Here is a 15,172-nt window from a genome sequence, read left to right as displayed (position 1 = left end):
CGCGAAATCGGTCACTACTCAGTGATCAATCCATTTTAAGTACATTTCAGTCCTACAGGAGACCAGTAGCGGATCGGATAACTAAGTAGTAACATCTCTGACTGTGGAGACGTATTACACGAGACCTAAGCCTCCAGGAAGCATCGGTTCCCTGAAGATCACAGGTACGCTTTGTTGACGAGTGCCATATAGCACGAAACCTGGATTCAGGTTTTTCTATCATCTACCTCCAACCTCCGCCTTAAAGTTGGTTGTTGATTCAGATCTAGATTGTTGATGTGATTACTTTTTTATGCATATCAAAACTAAGTAGGAACAACAATAAAACTATGCTACATTGACTAACCACTCAGTACATATGAGTTTTTTTTAAGTATAAGATACCTTTGGGAGATTGTGAAGATTCGTAGCTCAGGTGGATGATTTAAGTGGAGTTTCATTTTTGCTGGGATGGATGGTTTAGTCGTAGAGTTTTCACTGTTCTTTTGAACATCATCATCAACACAAACTTCAGGTAGAAGTGAAGTATTCTCATTTCTCCACATATAGGGACAGAGAACGAAACTCCACCAAAATGAAACGCCTTTATTTGGTAATTAAACTGCTTAAATTGATAATAAATGAACATATGCATATACATATATAGATATTCCTTTTTAAGACAGATTCCTTTGTACCACAAATGCACAAATGTACCACAAGGTATATGCGCATTTCATTACATTTGTTGTGACAGGTACTTAATTCTGACAGTCTGTCTAATCACTGGCTAAGATGTTTTGCAAACAATTCAAGATTGATCATAGTCTAATTCAAAGACATACATAGATTGTTGTTAAATTGTTACAGATATTCGTATGCTCATGCACTTTATTAGATCTCTGTCTGAATTATTTTGCCAGATAAAGTACTTTCTGGATGTTATCTGTATAACATAACCTCTAGTATTTCATTATTCAGACGTATAGAATTATAAGTTTTGTATAAGGTACTGACTTTAATTAGATATCCATTGAAAACCAGGAGCCAGTGGGTACCAGCTTTTCTATTCTAATAGATAACTATTGGGCATCGATGACTCCACTAGAGATCAAACGCAAAACCTGCAGCGTTGATAACTAACGCTTTAAATTCAAACCACTGATTGATACTTATTGGTAACAAAAACTTGACTCGAATATTATAAAATGTTAAGTATCCAACGTTAATATCCTCCAGTAACCCCAACAAAAAAAAACATCATATGGAAAATATCATTTCCAGCTTACTTGTCCATCAGTTGTTTGATCCTGATCTCCATTATAATCTGCTCCATTCCCTTCATAACAGCCAATATGCTCAGCTGAAGTTGAATGAGAGGAGAAAAAAACAATCGGTAAACTGATATTTTCCATCAAAATTAACTTATAAGTTACTATGGTCAATTCTATTTAGTATTCAGCAATAATATTCAAAGACAAAGAGAAAGATGGTAATACAATAGTATTACCATTGAGTTCATGATTTGTTAACCACTTATTAGTAAGTATAATAAACAATAGTTCAATGCAATTTTATTTTACTTTTTATTTAAACACAAATACTGGTACAATGAAGCACCAGATACATATGCGCTGCACAAATCTCATTTGATTTATGTGAGGGATGTGATACTTCCCAGATGCCCAAACTGAAGCAGGTAGTTTTCTTAGGGGGCCACACCCTGAGCCTATGACCTAAAGGTCTGATCCACAAGGCAGTGGAGCATCATGAGGAGATGCAGTCTCATGGTAGCCAGTCACCAACGATTGATTCATACGCCATTTGTTCCCTCAGGATTCAGGAGCTCATGTGCACCACTGGTTTGGAATGAGGGTTTTCCAACTTCCCTAGATGGACTCGCCGTGTCCATCAACTCGGTTAATGCGCTACACATCCGCTTTTCGTTTTCTCAATTTCGTAAAGAACAATAATGCCACGAGAATGCAGTGAGTAGGACTTCCGCGGCAGAGGCTATATACGCGTGGCCATGTGAGAGCATTTCGAGAGAGAGCGAACTCTCTCCACTCTCAGCCGTACCAGGGCATTTGAGGGCCGAAAATATAATAAACAATAGGTCAATGCAAATAATTGAAACGTAAAACATTTCAAGGTTGTACTATAAAGTATAATTCGAGCTTACTTATTTTCTAACTTGAAGAATTCAAGAGTATAATAGATTAGTCTATATATTTTGTTGAAAAAGAAAAATACTCAATCATTAAAGTGTAACACAAATATCACTCTTGCTGTAAGCTCTGAGTGTCCTGGGTTTGATCCTTGGTAAAATCTTGGGAGGACATTTTAAATGATTCTTATGAAAGGATGAAATAGAAATAGAGTGATTCCTGCTTTTTAATGGTTATCTAACTAAATCCAGTCAGTAATTTAATACATTAAATTTACTTATTCTATGGTATAAAACTTGTTTGATTCTTGTAGATATATCTAACGGTTAATCAACGAATCGGTCAGTTATTACTATATGATGAACTGGTATTCAGAACTTGGTGGTTGAGCTGACGGACATATAACCAGGAAGAACAAAAATAAAGTTTGACTTCATTGAATCCTAATTCATCACAGTATAATCTATTGATAGGTGAGTTTATCGCGTTTTGCCCAGAATAAATTTGGATCGATAAATATGTCGAAAATGAATACGTAAAATTACTTTTATCAAACAAAAAAGGTTAATGAGGTCCAGACTGAGATATTACTATGGTTGATTATTTTATTGATTGTTAGTCTGAGCTGTACGTAAATGTTTGGACCTACTGATTTGTATCTTTTAGATAATCATGACAAATTATTAAGAACTTTAGTATAACGTTAAAATTAATCGCATTATTATAAATTCTTTTATTGTATAGTCCTTTTCTGTATTGTAGATTATTATTACTGTCGCATACTTCTTATTAGTTGCCCCTGGGAGCCATTTAGGGTTACTGTAGGTCCAGAATCTAGGTAAAGAAGGAGGGTTGATCATGAAGTTACCTTCCCCATCCATTAAAAAAGCCTGATAAGAAACTCTAATTAGGAAAATCTCTCTAACCATTTCAACTTTGCCTTGGGAGTTGAACGGTCTTTACTTAGAAGAGTCATGAAGCCTCATGATAAAAGGTGAGATTCGTCAAAAGTCCTGAGGTTGATGTTCATTTCGACAACCAACTCACAATTAATTTAGATACATTGAATGTCTGGACAATGTGAGAGACCAGAAAAATCATTCAAATGTTGGTGGTAATGAGAGAATACAGCCTGGTCACGCTTGAAATAAAGGAAACCCTTAGAACTCAGGCTGGGCAGAAACGACTAGCTTTGGTAGAGATTATGCTGTTTTTGGTCACAAAGATGGAAATCCCTCATATATACAAGACATTTCCCTGATGCCGTCAAAACGAATACTGAAAGCGCCTACAGAATAGGAAACTCTTGGTCCTAGAATCATAAAAGCATCCGTCAATAAAAGAGGAAAGGAATTATATTGAATGTAATAGACTGCTAGTTAATGATTCATTCACGCATAGACCAGCTTCCCTATAAAAGCCTAATACAGAACTATTACTCAAATACCGAAATCAGAGTTTTTAACACTAAAGTTAAAATGGTTCTGTTGTATAGATCCGAAACTTGGAGAACTACCGTAGCTAACGCCAAAAAGTACATGTATTTTTAAACAATTGTCCACCAAAGATACTCAATGTTTATTAGCCGGATACCATCAGCAACAAACTACTGCTGCAGAAAACAAACCAGCTTCCAGCTGAGGAGGATATTAGGAATAGACGTTGATGGTGGATAGGACTCACATTGTGGAAATCATCAAATTACATTACAAAACAAGTGCTAGCTTGGAATCCTGAAGCCAAAAGGAGGAGATTTAGACCGAATGCCACATTTCATCGGCAATCGGTTTTAAACATCAAAAGAATAAATATCACCTGGAAACAATTGGAAGGGGGAGTTTGGGTCAGAGTTGGGTGAAGATCCCTGATCTCCGGCTTACGCACCATGAGAAGTCCCAGACATTAGTAAATAAGTAAGCCCTAATCGTATAGTGTGACAACTTGGGCTGATGCAGACAGATGCCAATGACTATATTGTGTATTATTGACTGATGACGGACTTCATGACTGAAAATCATTTAAGTTTTTGTTTTTATTCTAAACTGAATAGCAATGTTAAGTTTACATTCTGAAACAATGAATCAGCCCAACATCAGCTGAGGCCAGAAATGGAAGAGATGCTGCTGTACGCCGGTCACGAAGAGGGATATACTACACACACACTCAGGGAGTTACTCTACTGCTGTCCAAAGAAGCATGAAATGCACTTATTGGGTGTGAATCTCATAGACCCAGGATCATTAAAGCATCTTTCAAAACATAGAAGAAGAAAATCACAATGAATATTATCCAGTGTTATGCACCCACCAATGATAGCAACGACGATGATAAAGATCAGTTTTATAAGAGGCTGAAATCGTTCATAGTGAAGTGCTCAGGAAAGGACCTGACCATCCTGATGGAAAACCTAAACGCTAAAGTCAAAATGGATGACACTGAATATGAAGATATCATGGGACGACATGCACTGACTGGGAGAAAGTAACGAGAATGTTGACAGATTTGCAAATTTATGTTCATTCAACGAAATAGTTAAAGGCGGCATAATATTCCCTTACAAACGCATACACCAAACTATATAGGCTTCACTGGATCACACCATGGAGAACTGGATCGGTCATATTTGCATCACCAAAAAATTCAGAAGGTCAACGGAAGACGTAAGAACAAGGAGAGGAGCTGACATAGCTTCAGATCATCATCTGGTGTTCGCCAAGATAAAAACTGAAGCTTAAGAAACAACATTACAAAAGTTTCATTTAGCCTTCCTTAGAGATACTAACAAACTCAACCGATTCAAGATAGCTCTCAACAACAGGTTTGAAGCCTTACAAGGTCTACTGAATGAAGAAGAACCTACGATGGAGGACAACTTGGAAGGGATCAAACATGCTTTAGCTTCGACATACCAAGAGGTTCTGAGCCGCAAGAAGCATCTTCATAAGGAATGGATCTTTCCAGAAACCCTGGACAGGATTCAAGAAAAGAAGAACAAGAAGACAGCAGGCGAAGAAGAATATTAGAGCTTACAAGTAGAAATGCATAGAAAATCTAGCAATGACAGCAGAAAAATCTGCAAGAGCAGGAAATATCTGACAACTATGTGACACAATAGAGAAACTGGGAGGGAAATTGTTATATCTTGTGGCCGTGTGGATGCCTAGTTGATGTGTGACTTGATGAGACCGTCAATCAGGGAGCAGCTAATTACCGATTGGAACAGCAATACATGAAACTGTACGAGCAGTCTAGAGCGCTAACCGGTCCTGCTTCTGCCTAGCCCAGCCAGTTAAATCCAAAACATCAATAACAGCCTCTGTGGTATGAATCATCATTCACAAACATACTGGGTTTATATACCAACCAAACAGACCACATCGTACCATAAAATAGAAAATAAAATTTGTACAATATTTAGCCAAATGTGGCTGTGAATAGGGGGAAAATAATTAATAAACTAATGATAACTCAAGAATTGTATAATAGTAGTTCAAAGGTCAAAATAAAGCTAATGATAAGAGGAACACGAATATAATTAGGTTAGTTACTTAACAATTATACAAAAGGAAATATACATATTACATTGGTCCACAAATAGTCCTCAAAAGTTACCAGTCACAATTCTCTTCGGAATACAAAAGAAATATTGACAACTAGAAGGACCAGTCAAGGGCAAATAAGGCAAGACAATCACTGAGATTGAAGAACGGCGGAACATATGGGTAGAGCACTTTGAAGAACTCTTGGATAGACCAACCCCATCGAATTCACTGAAAATCAAGGCAGCACACAAAGACTTTCCCATAAATGTTCACTCAGCCAGTGATCGTGGAAATCAGGATGACCATCAGAAAAATCAAGAGTGGGAAAGCAACAGTACCTGGCAACATACCAGCCGAAGCACTGAAGTCAAGAATATAAGTAGTTGCAGAAATGATCAATATCCTATTCAGATAAATTTGGGAGGAAATACAAGTGCCAAAAGACTTTAAAGAAGGATGCCTCATTAAAAATACCATAGGAAGATTCGAACAAATGTGAAAACTACAAAGGCATCACACTACTATCAGTACCAGGAAACGTTTGCAGAAGAGTGTTGCTAAATTGGATGAAAGACTCAGTAAACGCCCACCTTCGAGATCAACGGGCTGGATTTCGTTAGAATCGGACGTGCAAAGACCGGATCGCGACACTACGGATCATCGTTGAACAGTCAGTTGAATGGAACTCGTCACCATACACCAACTTCCTTGATTATGAGAAAGCATTTGACAGTGTAGATGGGAGAACATTATGGAAACTTCTTCGACACTATGATAAGAAAATCGTCAACGTCATACGGAATTCATACGACGGACTACAGTGCAAAGTCGTGCATGCAGGACAGCTGACAGATGCATTCCAAGTGAGGGCCAGTGACAGACAAGGATGCTTACTCTCCTCCTTCCTTTTTCTTCTAGTGATCGAATGGATTATGAAGACCTTAACATCTGAGGGGAAGCACGGAATACAATGGACAGTTTGGATGCAACTAGATGATTTGGACATCGCGGATGACCTAGCTTTTCTGCCCCACACACACGAACAAATGCAGATCAAAACAGTAGTAGTCTTTTCATCAGTAAGCCTCAACATACACGAGGGACAGACATAATAGACGTAACAGACCTAAGTATATAATTCGTCATAAAATTAGTTTACATTCTTACAATGTTAAATATGTATTATTCATTTGCTAAGCGAATTAAATTTTATTTACTAATCAATATACAGTAGGTATACATGTAAATCTGTGTATAAAGAGCAGCTGATCATTGGTTAATGCATTTAATCTTCAGTCACTAAGTATTAGGTTTAAAACGGGCTCAATCTACTTTATATGATATCACTAACCCTCACACTTTGAGAGTTGCTCTAAACCAAGTACAAAAGTCTGTATCTGATGAATAAGTTAACTACATAATCTAATGTTTGAATGTGAAATAAATGCTTATCGACTGCTTTCTTTTTATCTTATTTTGAGTCATGTCATATCTCATCCATTTATGATTTGATGAGTAGAATAGTTAGTAAGTATAAAGGAAATATAATGGTGAATATAGTTGGTATTTATTGATACCACCAGTATAGAAAAGGTGGATAGTTTGTGTCGTTTATCAGTAGTCAAATTGGAGTCATAATAGTTCCAAAAATAGAACTGTTTGACCAGTAGAGATACTATGAGAACAGAAACACAAATGAATACAAAGTTTGAAGTTTATTTATAAATGACGAATACAAACTTATGTTCTTTAGTCTTAGCAGTGATGTACTTTTATTGAATTATTCATGATTAAATATTGAAAGCATAAAAAAACTATTAGGGTTGTGGAGATTGTTGACTTTTGATTGAGATTATGAATTGATCAATGTTAGACCACCATTGAAAACCCGGGAGCACTAGACGGCCGTTTCGTCGCAGTAAAGGACTCCTCAATGGTGCGAATCCACGATCCCGCACTAAAAAGGAATAGAACCCAGGACCTTCGGTCTCCTGTGCGAACGAATAAAATCTGGACCACTGAGTTGGAATCCAACGATGTTTATGTCTAATTGCAATCGACCCATGACCTTGTGCAACACTTCATCCATTGTCGTAGGTGGATAACTATTTCACATCCGACACGGATTGAACTCCACTGTTCATGACTTCTCACTAGAACTCCAGTAAATCCATCTTGAAGCTAGTCACTAGTGAAAACATGATTTTCAGTATGGGGATTTGTAGAGATTGTAGTAATTCGAAATTAGGACATTCGATCTTTCGCCGAACTCTCAACCTCTAGACCACTGGGTCAACATCCAACGGTGTTAATGTCTAATTTCAACCAATCCACGAAATTGCGCGACCATCTTCCATTGTCTTCGGTAGGTAACTATCCCATACTAGGACGAAACGGCCGTCCACAGCCTGCAGGTTTTCACTGATGGTCTAACATTGATCGATTTACGATCGCAATCAAAAAGTACATTTTTTGGCAATGTATAATTTGCTTTCTTTACCCTATCAGTCGGTATATTCATGATTCATACATGGAGACTTGTTTATCCAATGTATGACAAACTTAAGTGTGTCGACATTTTAAGATTTTTATATATTTAATCATCTATGTTGGTCAATGGCTTTCCTACTGGTATCGATTGAGAGCAGTCCTATAAAACAGATCGTTAATTTACCGTTGTTAAGTTGGAAAAAACTATCATTTTTTAAAATTGGAACCTGTTAATGCCTCATTCATAGTCCTACCCACATTACCAATATTAACTATTTATAATTACTTTGAGGATTCAACTGAGTATGGCAGTTCATCATCGGACGGTACTCAGTGTCGTTTAGAATATTTTTCTAATAATTAACTGACTTATACTGATAATGTCTAAAATTTAGATACTAAGCTAAGACTAAGCTCTTGCTATTCGACCTGAAAGTGCTGGGTCAGACCCTCGAAGGAATAGTAACTGTCCACTGTCGAATAGTCCCATACTAGGAAAGTACAGCTGTCCAGTGCTTTCTGATTTTCGGCAAGTGTCTAAATAAAATTAATCCGTAATGTAAACTGTAATGAACGAAAACATAAGTGGGGACAGTCGAATGTATGTGAACATAAAATTATAGAACATCTCAGAAAAATCTGAGAACCATATAGTAAATACTTCATTTACAAAATGTCAATCAATCATCTCAGACTACATTGTTCTTTCATCTTCACACCAATCATTCTATGTTCTGGTTATCTTTTCTTTGATCTTCTTAACTTTCTGCCTCTAGACATTTCACTTTCTACTAATGATACATACTACTTATATCTATCGACACCAGAAAACTATGAAATTTTTTGTCAGATTTAAGAAGAATTCGACTAATTACTCAAAGACCTTCATTTAATTTAGGCTAATCTATATGTTCTATTGAGATTTTAACATTTCCTATTTTATATATCTACAGTTCAAGTCAGTCTAGTATAGAAATAAATAGTTATGAATTGATCTTATTTAGGGTTCCATTGAAAGCGAAAGAGTATTAAATAGTTGATTCATCCAAGTATGAAGATTTTCAGCAATAGATACAGTTATATTCACTTGGTGTTGTATACTTTTATCTTCCCATTGTTATTTAGGACTGCAATTGATCATTATCTAGTTGACATATGCGCATCCTGTGCAAATTGCTTCGATATTGCCACAAGCTTCGTCAGCAAAGATAGATAGTGGTTATTAAGGGAATCCAGGACGCGCATTTCGTCCTATCTGGGACTCGTCAGTTGGATGCACGTGCATCTCATAGTTGATTTTTACTCTAGAACTAAGTGGATAACGCGATGGCGTTTGAAGCGAATGGTACTGGGTTCAAGTCCCAGAGTGAACATCAACTATGAGATGCTGATACATTCAGTTGACGAGTCCCGAATAGGACGAAACACGCGTTCTGGATTCCACTACTAGCCACTATCTATCTTTTCTTATAAAGTAGATACAGTTGTTACAAATTTCATTAAATGACCATCTTACTATAAATCTTAAATTAGTTGAAGCTAAAAGTTTATGTCATTGAATAAAAATTCAATAAATTTAATGGTTCAACGTGTGATGTGAGGTCTTTGGGTCGTGACTAGTTTTAAAAATGGATGATACAGTAGTTAGAATGATTTTTAAAAATTCAGAAACATTTTAATAGAGGTTTGATTTACTGTAGTTATCTGACCATATTCTATAACGACTATCTTAGGAAAAGAATACATAGGGATGAATCTCAAATTAAAACACTATCTAGTTTATGAAATCCTACATTCTCGCTTAAAATAAAGAAATTCCATGTCAAACAAGAACATCTGAACTTTTGAATTCAAGTAACATCTTAAAAGTGGGTCAACAACCATTTCTCCTTATTGTCTACGTCATTATATTCAGAAATATAGAACTTTGGCGACCTGTTTGAATATCTGAGCTATCTGTTCCTGACATCAACATATCTCAACAAGTTACCTCACTTTTGTTTGTTTTAACACATCATTATATCTACTAATCACATGACCTATTTAAGAGCGTTTATGAAAAGTATACGATCTTTCGCCGTACAATCAGAGACATTGTGATGGATGTCATTATGCATTAAAAAGAATAATCATTGTTCAGATGTCGACTGCTGAACTGTTAACGTCTAACTAGTGATCACTCAATATTTATCATCAGGATAGATGAAGAAATAAGGAAAGGAAACTTGTTGAAATACTTTGTGCTGAGAATTCTATATTGTACCAAATATTAAACAGACCTAATAAAAATACTAGTACTAATGTAGTGTGGTCTACTTATATTTATATAAGTAGTATATGGTGATGGTCAGACGTGGAATGCATTTTAGCAGAAGATCGATAAGGAAAGAACTGAAATGAAACGCAATTGGCAGGAAAATGTATGAACAATGAAATCAGAGAAGACAGACAGATATTTACAGAAGGAACAGTTAAGACTGAGACAATTGGTAGTTACTTTGCAAATTAACTGTTTACTGTATGGTTATCAGAATATAGTGAGATAGTGTCTAAATATATTCGATTGTTCCCACCCGTGTTCTCATTCACTACACTAATACTAATACTGATACTACTACTAATATTAATAATGACAATAATAATAATAGTAATAATAAAGGAACCTTGAGTGAGTAGCACATATCAGCATAAGCGTAGAGATCAAAATATTCTTTTAGAAAGAAAAAAAAAGGTATAACAAATCACTAACCACATCTTGGTACATCACAATATTTAAATCTTCCTATACCAACAACACACCATGGACCAGAAGAATCATTTCCTGGATTACGACAATAATTTTTATGTTTTCTTGCTTCATCATCAGACCAATATGGTTTATAAAATGATTTATGATCTATCCAATCTAAACATTCTGTTCCATCAAAAGCTATATTAACTTTGCCACGATAATTTCCAGAACGACATTTCATTGGATCATACATATTTAATTCATTTAATTCTGTTCTATCAATTGTTTGAATGAATTCAATGAATAAAAAGAACCATAGAATATTGAATAATGAATAAAAACATTTGTATTGATGATGATGATAATGATAATGATGATGACGACCAGTCATTCCTTTTTCGGGAAACTTAACAGAAGTTATTGGTCTTATTTGTTGTTTATTTAAAGGAGTGGTAAGTAGTTCCTCGTCTTTCTTGAATATATATATATATATGTATATATATGCAAGGGTATGTGAATAGTTATATACATACACTTACCCCAGAGATGATAGATGCTTGATGAATTCAACCTAGTTCGGAAAGTTTACCATTCCATGCGATCACACATAGTTGTATACATAGTTGTATACATATACATACAGACGTTAAATATTTGTCTCTCAGGCTTATTAATTATGATTCCAAGTTAATAATCGGATTTTTCAAATATTACATCCGGTTTTCATTTGAATTAGTAGAGTATAGATATGTTTGTACAAATAATAGTTAAGTTTGTAAACATTAAATATATGTATATGGATATATATCTAAGTTGACAATAGAGATATGGTTTCAGCCTACTAATTATCACTATTGGTACTACTTAAATTATTGTCACAAGTAGTAACATACATATAATCTATAATTTAGTGTAATTTTTATTATCATAATGTGTAATTTATAAATAAATTTTTTTCAAGAAATGATTGGCAGACATTTTATTATAGTCTATTGTCTATGCCAAAGTCACATGAATTCAGGTATATATATATATATATATATATATATATATATATATATAAGAAAGGGGGACAAAATCCGACTCACACGTCCTCGTCGTGCCTCCTGGATCATGGCATTTATCCCATGTACTAACGTGAGCGGTAACACGAGTGGTGAAGATCGGCTTAATCAACCACTCTACCTAAACCCACAAACAATTACGAATGCTACAAAGAGTCATTGCATAACTGTGGTGTGGTTTACTTATATCCACATAAGTAGTATATGGTGATGGTCATACATAGAATGTACTTGAGCAGAAGATCAATAAGGAAAAAACAGGAATGAAGCGCTATCGGTACGAAAATGCATAATTAATGAAATTAGAGAAAACGGACTGATATTTGCAGAAGCAGCAGTCAAGATTGTGACAATTGATTGTTATTTTGCAAATTAACTGTTTATTGAATGGTTATCAGAATTTAGTGAGATAGTCTGCAATTTGTGGTTAAATACATTCGACTGTCCCCATCCGTGTTTTGGTAAAAATAAGTCTGCTCAAACAAAACAGAATGAAAGTGTTATGTAATGAATCTGCGTAAGCAATGCAGAAACAACTATTGCGCCCCGGTATTTGTGCCGTGCTTCGATGTAGTACTCTTCTACAGAAGGGCCTACTAGGCTTCAACATGTTCCTATGGCTGAAAGGGGGGCGGTGGTTGTGGAGCTTACACTGTTATTCTCTGAATGACATCATTAGTATAAACTTCAAGTAGAAGTGAACTGTTCGAATTTCTTCACATATGGTTCATAGAATGTCCTGTAGATTTCGATGTTGATCTTGAATCTGTCAGTGTTTACTTCTTTACTTTGGTTGCATTTAATATTGACTTGATTTTTGGTGATTATTTGACAGAAAATGTGAAATTTTTCTTATTATATTCACTTTTGAACATGTTAACTAAGCGTTGTAAAAATTTTGTAAAAAAAAGGGTACACTATATATGACAGTGAGATTTTTCTAGATTGTTCTTGAATATCATTTGGTGAATTCTCCAATTTGTATACTTGATTTTCATCATTATTAACAACTTTAGCTTTACCTAGATTGTCTGATACACCACTGTTAATTAACTCAAGCATTGACTAGATCTATTCACTTAGTATTTTTTTTACTTGAATCTTCCAATTGATATTTAGGACTGCAATTGATCAGTCTCTTGTTGACATATGTGCATACTAAACAGACTGCCTCGATATTGCCTGAAGTCACAAGCTTTATAAGCAAAGATGGATAGTGGCTAGCAGTAGAATCCAGGACGCACGTCTTGTTCCATTTGACACTCGTCAGCTGAATGTACCTGCATCTCATACTTGATGTTCACTCTGGGACTTGAATCCAGTACCATTCGCTTATAAAGCTTGTGACTTAAGGCAATATCGAGGCAATCGGTACAAGATTTACGTACATATGCCAATAAGCGACTGACTGTTTGCAGTACTAAACATCAGTGAGAAGATCCAAAACAAGGAATACGAAGCGAATTTAAACTTCACCTCATTGCACAAGCAGGTTGCTATCAGGACTCAGTAGCTAAATGGATAACACGATGGAGTTTGAAGCGAACTGTACCGGGTTCTAGTCCCAGAGTAAACATCAACTATGAGATGTAGGTACATCCAGCTGACGACTTCCAAGTAGGATGAAACGTATGTTCTGGATTCCACTGCTAGCGCGAACGCTTGACCTCTTGGGTCCAAATTTCGCGAGGCAGGATCGTGGATGCGCACTGCTAAGGAGTCACGAAATAAGACGAAACGGCCGTCCAGTGCTTCCAGGTTTTCCATGGTTGTCTAGATTCAATTGACTTATGATCTCAAGTATTAAAAAGTTAATTTATGATTAATTGCCTTATGTGACCTACAATTTTCATCTTTAGTTATTTATTCATTCAAATGTTAAATAACTCAAATTCATAATTATTTTGCTTGAGTGTTTTATTTGTAAAACTCATTCTAATTAGTTCAATAAGTATACTATTGTAGTGAACGCGAACACAAGTGGGGACAGAATATATTAGTAAAATGTGAGAACCAGACACTATCAGCAACAAGCTACTGTGGGAGAGCGGAGGACGAAATCAGGAAGAAATGCTGTAAGTGGATAGGACACACATTGAGGAAATCACCCAACTGCGTCACAAGACAAGTCCTCACTTTGAATCCTCAAGGCCAAAGGAGAAGAGGGACCAAAGAACACATTACTCCGAGAAATAGAAACAGATATGAGAAGAATGAACAACAATTGGTTAGAATTAAAAAGGAAGGCCCAGGACAGAGTGGTCTGGAGAATGTTTTATTGGGGGTAACAGGCGTAAGTAAGAAGTAATTAATATAGTGAATACTTCATTTGCAAAATTTCAATCGATTGTCTCAAACTTGACTATCTCTTCTGTAAAGTGCCAATCACTTGTCACAGACTTCATTGTTCTTTCGTTTCCACACCAATCATTCACTGTTCCGGTTATCTTTCCTTCGGTACTCTTAACATTCTGAATCCAGACATTTCGCTTTCAATTGATGATATATACTACTTATATCTGTCGACATCAGTAGCACACACCACACTATGAGTACATCACTTTAGAGCACTACAACTTGTTCAATGAAAAAAAGAAAATGAACTTCAATTTAAAGTTCGAAATGAAATCCTCAGTGGAAATTATGTTCTTTTGTGAACCAGTCACTCATTAAATTAATGAAAAGTTGCCCGAAAAAATTTCATACTGCAAACACACATTGAACATTGAATAACCGATGAGTTACACATTCATGGATACCTATACTACTTCAAGAAAAGTATCTTGAACATTTCAGTAGAACGACTTATAATATATATCAGGCTTAGATTATATCATCTATATTCCTTATGCACCCTAAATTTTTAATTATCAACGTCAAGTCATCAAGCAATTTATCAGTTATAATAACATCTCAATAAAGGCCAATAGAAATTAAATCTTATATGATATACATAATTAACTATCTTAGTTCCATTGTTCAAAGAGGATAGAATAAGTATAGTTCCATATATATTAAGTAGTAAGATGAATAGCTGTTAACTTATATAATCATTAGAAGAATTGAACTAGAGTTCATTTTTCCTATGTTTATGAGTTTTGGCAAATTTTTATATAATAATGGAGTTAACCAGAAAAAAATTGAACACTTATTTGATTCTAGTATAAAACTACTTAATAGCACTAATCTATAACCCTC

At 35.4% G+C, this 15,172-nt stretch overlaps 1 protein-coding gene across 1 annotated transcript in view; it reads right to left on the bottom strand.

Annotated features, from left to right (window-relative positions):
- Positions 1-11,163, bottom strand: part of Smp_146720 (hypothetical protein) — a gene marked incomplete at both ends in the record, with an annotated part of 74,834 nt that extends 63,671 nt beyond the window's left edge. The window contains 2 exons of the mRNA XM_018797673.1: positions 1,269-1,342; positions 10,929-11,163. Coding sequence (XP_018652692.1) covers positions 1,269-1,342; positions 10,929-11,163 — 309 coding nt within the window. The remainder of the gene's footprint in view (positions 1-1,268; positions 1,343-10,928) is intronic.
- Between the last annotated feature and the right edge of the window lie 4,009 nt (positions 11,164-15,172).

This window comes from Schistosoma mansoni, chromosome 5 (assembly GCF_000237925.1).
Source record: "Schistosoma mansoni strain Puerto Rico chromosome 5, complete genome".
NCBI lineage: Eukaryota > Metazoa > Platyhelminthes > Trematoda > Strigeidida > Schistosomatidae > Schistosoma > Schistosoma mansoni.
Note: the sequence above shows the minus strand (reverse complement) of the source record. Positions and strands in the feature narration are given on the sequence as shown.